This window comes from Falco peregrinus, chromosome 4, assembly GCF_023634155.1.
Source record: "Falco peregrinus isolate bFalPer1 chromosome 4, bFalPer1.pri, whole genome shotgun sequence".
NCBI lineage: Eukaryota > Metazoa > Chordata > Aves > Falconiformes > Falconidae > Falco > Falco peregrinus.
In genome coordinates, this window is record NC_073724.1 from 57,810,729 (window position 1) to 57,819,516 (window position 8,788).

Genomic DNA, 8,788 nt, shown 5'->3' on the forward strand with positions numbered 1-8,788 from the left:
CCTCATCCTGCCCCGTATCTAGATGAGTTTAATGATTAATGAAGGAAACAAATTAACCAGTCTCCTATTTCAAAAAAAAAAAGAAAGAAATCAGTCTACAGGGAAGAACAGAACAAATGGAAAAGTATCCCTATGAAATCTCGAAATTCTTAATTTTTCATGCTTGCAGTAACTACCATGACATGCCAGAACAGTTTCATAGTATACCTCAGTAATCAGACAGAAGAGTTAGCATGAAGCGCCCCCTCCCCTGTGTTTTTTTAAATACCAACACACTGGATCCCTGGTAAATCTTGGCGTAATTTTTGACATTGTCAAATGGTCTGCATACAATTCCAGGAAGTACATGTGCACACACCTGCACATGAATGCATGTGCATATATGCAGATGGAGGAATAAAGGGGGAAATCCGGGGCAGCAAAGGAGAAGTAGTGTAGAACACTTAGGTAACAAGAAAAACACAACCCTAAACCATAGTCATTATAGGCTTCTGTCCACAACCAGCTTCAGTCCTGCAACATAGTAATTATTACCTGAAAGCATTAAACTACCCATACAACTCCTCTCTGTGGAAAAGCTGGGTAACACTCTCATCCCCATCCTAAGGAAAAATAAATGCAGAGACATTAACATCCAGATCCACAAAAATATTTAGGTGCTTTATCAGCCTGTGGTCTTCTGTGATGTTCCAAACAAACTCCTCAGCCACTGCCTCGTCTCATCAGTCTCCTAGGACAATCCAGGCTAGGCTGTCAGTTCCTTCCTAGAAAGAGTACATTTTTAACGTAGTATGAAAAATACTCAACTTGCCACTTTTAAATCAAAGCTAAATTAAAAAAAAACAAACCAAAACACTTCTCGTGATGACTCAAAAGCATGTGTGCCACAGGCTTCTCAAAGTAATTTCTGAGAATGATGAAAAAAAGCAATCAGTCTCTGTATGACATAAAAAAAAAAAAAGAATCCTTGGTTTGCCTTGTCTACCTGCAGCTGTTGCCATAGCAATTACAGCAGAGAAGATAATAGCATTCCAGTGTCATTCTGCCTCACAGCTCAGGATGGGCTTCAACTAAAACATCCCTTGACAATTATACAAATAGAAATACTACATTATCCTGTGAAATAGTAAACCAGTAGAATAAGCAGCCTTACCTCTGGAAAAAATATAATCTGACTATAAAAGACTTACATGAGGAAAGGCAGCCTATTTTGCTAAAAAAAACACCAAACAAACCCACAAACACACCAGTGAAGTTGAATCCAGTTGCATAACAGGTGCTAAAACATCTGCTCAGTCTTTTCTGTGGCGCAGTTTTCTCCTGGTTTTTGCTCCCTGCCACACCTGCACACGGCATGGAGGAGGCATCTCACCGTCAATCAAGTTGCAGCTCCTCAAGAAACACAACTCCCTCCTAGTTGCACTTAACCCTAGTTACGTTAAACAAGTTTGTTATCCCCATCCCAGCACAAACATTAGTCATCTATGATATTCATGGAACATTTTACTTGTTAGCTCCCTTACTCTAAGTGTTTTGGCTTTAAAAAGCAGGCTTATTAGAAAATCCAATTCCCTCTTGCCACTTTTCTTGTTGCAATTACTATTGTATGACAGGAGCAAAAAATCAATGAGAACAAGCGATCTGAAATGTTCAGCTATACATGTGCTCTGCTGCACCGTGCCCTCTTCCATTCCCAAAAATTATTTTGAAAAAGCTCCCTGCTTTCAGTACTGATGCAAGGCATAAAAGCAGAACTATATATTTTTTTTTTTTTCAAAAAACGCGCTATCAAAAGACAAAAGTAACTATGCAGTTCTCAGAAGAGATTAAGTATTTTCAATGCTAAAAATGGCAAGGTTAAAAGTTCTTGATCTATTTTAAGTCACTGAAATACTTCTACAATTTAGATGCTCCAAAAGCAATGCTTTCTGCTATCAGAGATCATCTGATGAGTGCAGATGAGCAATATTTTGTAGTCAATAGCAACCAGCTTGTAATATGTACTCTGGCTTCCTGTAAGTGAGCTGTTTTACATATGCAATGTCCTATTTTCATTTGTTTAGTCTCAAAAGAAAGAGGAAATTATGTTTTTCTTGTGTAAATTAACTAATTGATGGGGTAAGGGGAGGGGAAAAACAAAGCCAATGCAATTCTCCATGTTTATTGCCCCTCAGCAGTAAGAAACTGATGGGGAAAGGGAAAGTGTCTGGGTTGTGGGGGGTTGTTTTGAGCCTCCCATTATACCGAAAACGTTACGGAACCAGAAAGAACGCAAGAGTCACTACCAGCACACAAGAATTAGTTAGATTTGCAGAAGTGCCAAATCCTGTCAGCCACAACCAACATTCAGCAGAATTAACTTCTGAGGTAAGTAAAGCTTTCAAATTTTGCTTTTTTTAGTGACAGGCTGAGAAGTATGCAGGCAGCACTCCATACAGACTCTTCCTCTCCCCACCCACCCCCCCCCACCCCGCCAAAAAGAAAAACCAATTAGGAGAATAACAAAGCAGTGGTGCTTGGGGAAACAGGAATTCATAAGTTACTCACGCTGTTAGACTCACTCCGTCACACCTTCCACACCAGGAAGAACTGGTACCCATAGTGAAGCAGAGATGTGAGATGGGAAGCATCTCAGGTTTCAAGAAAATGTTTTGACACTGACTTGCACAAGAGATTACAAAAACACATTACATACCAAGGATAGGCACAAACACTTAAGAAATGCAGGTTACTAATCGCTGACTTGTGAATACACACATAGGTCCTATTGTGAATGTTTTTTGTAGTCAGGACATTTTGCAGACCCTACAGAAACACATTTACATGACATTTAAAACTTAGTATTTTGTCGGGTTCTATCCCTGGAATTAAAAAAAAAACACACACACACAAACTTTTTGTCTTATTTTAAGTAACAGCTAGGAAGAAAACTATGTTTATGTTAACAGGACACTGACCACGAAGTATCTGGACAGCACTAGTTTGATACCAGTCTGCAAAGGTGCAGAAAATCTCGGTAACTACAAGCAAAAGCAAAAACTGGAATGCAAGGGTACCCTTGCAGGTATTAACTGAACTTCGATTAAAAACAGTAGGTCATCTAAAATGCTTGGTAAATGGACTGTCTTTTTAGACACAAATAATTCCAGAGCACTGAGGCTTACAATTTCACCAACTTTCAGGTCAAAACAGTTATCAACCTTTGCTGTATCACAGATAGGTGAGTGGGAAAAATCCTGAAGCTCGATATTAATTTATGTCCACTAAGACTATATATATGAGTAAAACACTTAGGAAATCTAATTGGAAAAGTTTTACAATTATACTGTCAATAAAACCAACAGAATTGTTTAAACCAATGACCAAAAGCCACAGGCCGTCATGAAATTTAATAGAGAACTTACTAAAAACCTCTAAAGTAATGTCATATTTTGAGAAAATGATTGACTAGCCTAACCAGGATTAAAGTTGACCCACTACTATGAAAGTGAAAAATAAAGCATCCATTTCTGAAATCATTTATTCCAACCTAAAAAAAAAAAAAGATTTTTCAGAAATATCTGCAGAACTAGTAGGCCAGCAGCTTCCCAGAGGCTAGAGCTGTAATAAATCACTGCTCCTTCTGGAATGAAATCCTGTCTGGCACTATACACATTTAGGAGATATTTACACAGGCAACAAATACTTAATATCCAGATTTGTAATCCTGAAGTAACAGGAGAGCCTGAAAGAGGAGAAGCAATAAAGCGGCAAGATCTCTAAATACACTACATAATACAGGCAAAACTGTTCAGTAATACAGACCTCTGACCCAGTACTATTTATTGTACAACAACCCAAAGCCATCAACCTGGGCAGGAGCATTTAGTGATGAGGCTCAGCTGTCTTACAAATACAGAACAGACTGTCACCATAGGCTGCAAGATGTTTAGCAACTACTTGGTGTCCAAACAAACGTATGCTAAAGAGTGACATTTTTCCAGATCGCCCAGATATATTCAAATCCACATTCAGCCATAAACAGCTATTGTGAACATACAAAAGATATATGCTACATGTTTTAAGGAAAGTGTCCATTTTATGAGAGACAGATGTCATCAAGGCTTGTTTTAAGATTATTAGCCATCCCTTGACTATAAGGAGGAAAAACTTTGGAAGTCCCATGATCAGCAAGAAATAAGTTACCAGAGGAAACCAATGCACATGCAGTTATTATGGGCAGAACACATTGCTTAATGATATCCACACAGTGTCCCAAATAATATGACGACAAAATGGAAGCTAATCTTGTATGGGCATGATTTTTATTATCATTGTATGTTTGGGTTTTTTCCCCTAACTAGTGCACTGCTTAATATTAAGCTAACAAGTTCCTCTCATTACTGAGTACACAGCAGGCTCTGCATGACACTTACAGGACAGCACACACTAATTCCGTATTCTCAGGCTGCTGTCCCTAGGGTAGCACACATCCTCTAGGGAATGTACAAACAATTCAAGAAGACAGAAAAGCATGTCGTTTGATGCAAAAGCAATATCCAAGAAAAGATGTTACATTTTTATAGAACATGGCAAACAGTATACTCCCTCCGACAGTTTTCATACTACCCCCACATAGTCATTATTTCCATTATTTGGGAAAGTAAATTAAACAATATAGTTGTCAAAGTTTATCTTATTGTAGAATGCTTATTCTGGTTCTGTGCTTCCTCATAGTGCAAAAGCTATATGCAAAGATGTCTCTATTTTATTACTTGAAGATACCTCTACTACAGCTCATACAGTTTGAAGCCATAAAATATATAGAATAATCTCATTAGATGCAATTAAGAAAAGCTACATTGCTATATTTCAGCTTGAAGGATCACAAAGCATTTAGAAAATGACACTGAACTCCATGTCAGCTGTACTGCAGTAAAACAAACACCTTTTATATAGAAAGTTAATTTATAGGACTGTTGGTGAAAAATGTGTATGGCTGCAGTAAAGGTAAGGAGAAGTAAGAGCTGAAGTGAAAACAAACAAAAAAAACCTTGCAGGATGGATATAAAGAGGCAGGCCAACAGAACGTCAGTTTAAAAATTTAGTAAGAGAAAGACATCACTGCCTCTGTCCTAAGAGACTACACCATCTCTTGGTGAAGAGATATGAACTACAGTATGACTAGCATGCGGAGCATGTATCTATTCAACACACGATACTGAACTGTTCCAATGCCTGGAAGATACAAAGGCAACACTCAAAGCAGGTAAAACAGATAAAAGCCAACAGATACTTGAAAATGTTAATCAGGAAACTGACTTCAACTTGAACTGACAGCACCCAGCCATCGTTATGCTTCCACAGGGCCTTGAAGATACATGCTATTTTGCACTGCTTCAGGACAGCAACTGCAGGAACAGCAAGGGAAAGGGGAATAGGGGGACCTTCACAATCAGAACAGGAATGCTGATATTAAACTTATGCCTTTATGTCCTACAACGTATAGTACAGAGAAAGAAAAAAAAGAGTGATGCAGAACTCTTGGAAACCATCCTATTAGAAGTGTCCATTAGTACATTACATAGCAACTGCTTGGTATCCCAAGATCATACCATAAGAGCTCCCAGCTACCTCAACTTCTCCAGACTGCATCAACCAAGGTTCTCAGGATAATTCAGAGACCAGCCTGCTCTGGGAAGAACCTGCAGCTGAACAAGTCCAGGACACAACTGGCAGAACAAAAATCCATAGCTGTAGAACTTGAATCACTGAATAGCTTCTGTAGAGATTTTAACTAAACCCAAGCTTAAGCCTACTTTGGTATAAGCACAAGATGTACCTATCCTCTACGACACTCCTGCAAAAATGTCAACGCCTTGTTTCCCTTATGAAAAACCAGCTTGAAAAGAGGCAAGCAAATCTACACTTGTGAGGTATGGCTGGTGTGTATAGTGCTTGGGTGAACTATGGAGTGATACTGCTGACGTGCATCTGCTGCTCATGTACAGCAGCCCATTTCAGGCCCAGCATTCAAACTATTTTCACTTTCACTGTGTGTAGCTGTACAAAAAATAGTTGAGCCATAGAGACTAAAAAGAAAAAAAAGAACACAACACACAGCTCACCAGATCTGAATGGCCTTACTGAAATCATGAACACTAAATTTATTTAGAGTAGCTTTTTTCAAATTGATCTTTCCTTAGAAGAAAAGATGTAAAATTAACTAACAAGGAATGCAAAAGAATAAGAAGCAACAGGTGAAAACACACAAGGCAGCCTGGAACCAGCTAAGCAATTATCTAGACATAGCCCATTGCCATACCTACAGTACAGTGAGTAGTGTGATCCAGGAAACAGGAACACCTCCTCACATGGGATATAATAATGTTTCATTTTGCTTTTAGACTGCTGAATTACTCTCATCAGCAGGCCAGGAAAGTGATGACAATCCACAACTTAAAAGCTCAAGTGCCTTATTTTCAGCATACTTTCTTCCGATACACATGTTCATCTTTTAAAATAACTACTTAACTACTCTCAAGCATCTTTCTTTCATATACAACACTTAAGTCCACTTTGAAATAAAGGTTAGTAACATTATGCAGAAGAGATTTAGAGACCACAGTATGCTTTGTGCACAATGAATGTGCTATTTGTACAGGCTCCAGATGTGAGCACAAACACACACATAAAAAAAAATCTTAAACCACATACGACAGTTCGATCAGCACTGACACATCACTACACCCAAACTGATCCTGCCTGCTTCCAAGCAGACCTCAGCACCGATCAGGAGCTTTGCATATCCATAGAGACTACTGCTTCTCTTATACCTCATTGTATTTTGTGTATTCTCCTTCCCTCAGGGCCACTGTCTAAGGATCCATACACACATAGCTGCTTTCAGTAGTCACCTCTCCATTCTCTCCTCATCCCATATAATAACCTTTTGAAAACAGGAAAACAAAATCCAGCCTTTTCTTCATCTCTGCTATTTTTCTTCGTTCATACTAGTCTTCTTGAAGAAGAAAGACTTCAGCCTGTATTATGTGGAGACAACATGCACAAACTAAGTGTATTTACTTGTACTTACTTTCATGGTCAGACCATGAAAGATGCTTCAAAGAGTACTCGCTGTGTAGGAGGAAGAGATGGATCTATCAGAAAATCCCAGTTCTCTCTCCCCATCTTTTTTTTGTTTGGTTGGGGTGGTTTGTTTTTTTTTCCTCTACACCCAGTAGCAAAAATCTCCAGTTTCCTGGTACTGGTGGTCCTCGACTCTTGTATTGTCTAACCTCGCACTTACTGGCATTCTGCTAATTTACTAAAGCCATTATCCTGAACATTTGTCAGGGGTTCAATGAAACTGCATTCGCACTCACTGATGCGCCTCTGCCTATGCTTGGATCCACTCTAACGCGCTACTGATTTGCTCTTTCGGACGGTACCGGTGGGGGAAAACATGCTGGCCAACAAGCAAGACCAACTCTCTTTCCCCAAAGTACACCCAGTTCAGCGTGTTTGCATCTTAACCACGCACACCTACAGAAACCTGGGACTAATCCGATCATTCCATTCGCCTGTGTATTTAAATTGGACAATTCCACAAAACGCAGCCTGACTGCAACAAGGTAACGAGGAGATAAAAAAAGGGGGGAAAGAAAAAAAAACAACTCCAAACCTAGAGGTTTTATCTTCCCCAATAACTACGCACCTCAGCGCGCTAAATTACAGCGCTTTGAACGCGGGTCAGCTCGTCCCGGTTCAGCGAAGGGCAGCCCGGCCGCCAGCCGCCCGGGCAGCGGGGCACCGGCCAACCACCGCGCACCCCCCGTGCTCGGGGGGAGTCCCGGGCAGCGGCCCCCAAGCCCCCGGCCGCGCCACAGGACCGCCCAGCTCCCGAGCGAGCCCTTCCCTCCAGCCGGAGGCCATAGCGCGGTGCGGCTGCCCCGCCGCGACTCGCACGGCTCCCCGGGGCTTGCGGCCGCGCCGCTTCCCCCCGGCTCCCCCGTGCGCGGCGGTACGGGCTGCGCTCCCAGGGGGAGCCCCGGACCGGGCTGCCTCAGAGGCCCACCCCGCGGCGGGTGAGGGGGGGCGGCCCCGCCGGGACGGGCCCGGCCGGCGGTACTCACGTATCGGCTCACAAGGGTCCGGAGGAGGCTGCAATCCATGGCGGCCGGCCGCCGCTGCCCGGGCACTCAGGACCGCGCCGCCAGGTGCTCGCCGGTGCCGCCGGGCTCCCTGGCTCGCCTCACTTTCCACATTCAGGGAGCCGCGCTCGCCCCGCCAGACCGCTGTCACCCCGGCCCGGCGCTCACCACCGTCCTCGGCTATGCCATGTGCTCGTCGCCGCCGCCGCTGCGACGCGGCGCCCCGCGGCCCCTCATGCCCCGCCGCCACACCACTTTCGCGGAGGAGAGGCGGAGAGAAAAGCCGCCGCCAACCACTGCCGAGTCGGCGGGCGCTCAGGAACGGCCCGCCCGGCTCCCGCCCCCCGCGCCGCTCTGCCCGCCCCGCCCGCGCCGCCCAGGGTTTATCCGGCGGGCGGGGGGTGGCCGCCCCCGCGCCGCTCCCCCTCACACGCGCGGACCGGCCCGGCCCCAGCCCGGCTCGCGCCGCTCCCGCTTTGATCTCGTCGGGCGGCCCCGGCAGCGCACGTCACGCGGGGCGGGCGGGCGGGCATGCGCGCGCCGCCACCGCCCCCCACCCCCCACCCCCCGCTTTTCCACACACGGCGGCGGGCGGGGCGCCCGCGGAGCTTCAGTGCGCTGGTGCCCGCCGCCGGGTAGGGGCTCCCTGGCCGGGG

At 44.1% G+C, this 8,788-nt stretch overlaps 1 protein-coding gene across 9 annotated transcripts in view; it reads right to left on the minus strand.

Moving 5' to 3' along the window:
• Positions 1-8,444, minus strand: part of ATP11A (ATPase phospholipid transporting 11A) — a 131,538-nt gene extending 123,094 nt beyond the window's left edge. For 5 of the 9 annotated variants that reach the window (XM_055801854.1, XM_055801855.1, XM_055801852.1 and 2 more), the window contains exon 1: positions 8,115-8,444. In XM_055801854.1, coding sequence (XP_055657829.1) covers positions 8,115-8,153 — 39 coding nt within the window. In that variant the 5' untranslated portion in view covers positions 8,154-8,444. The remainder of the gene's footprint in view (positions 1-8,114) is intronic. The other 4 variants (XR_008746835.1, XM_055801848.1, XM_055801850.1 and 1 more) reach the window with 1 other exon arrangement.
• Between the last annotated feature and the right edge of the window lie 344 nt (positions 8,445-8,788).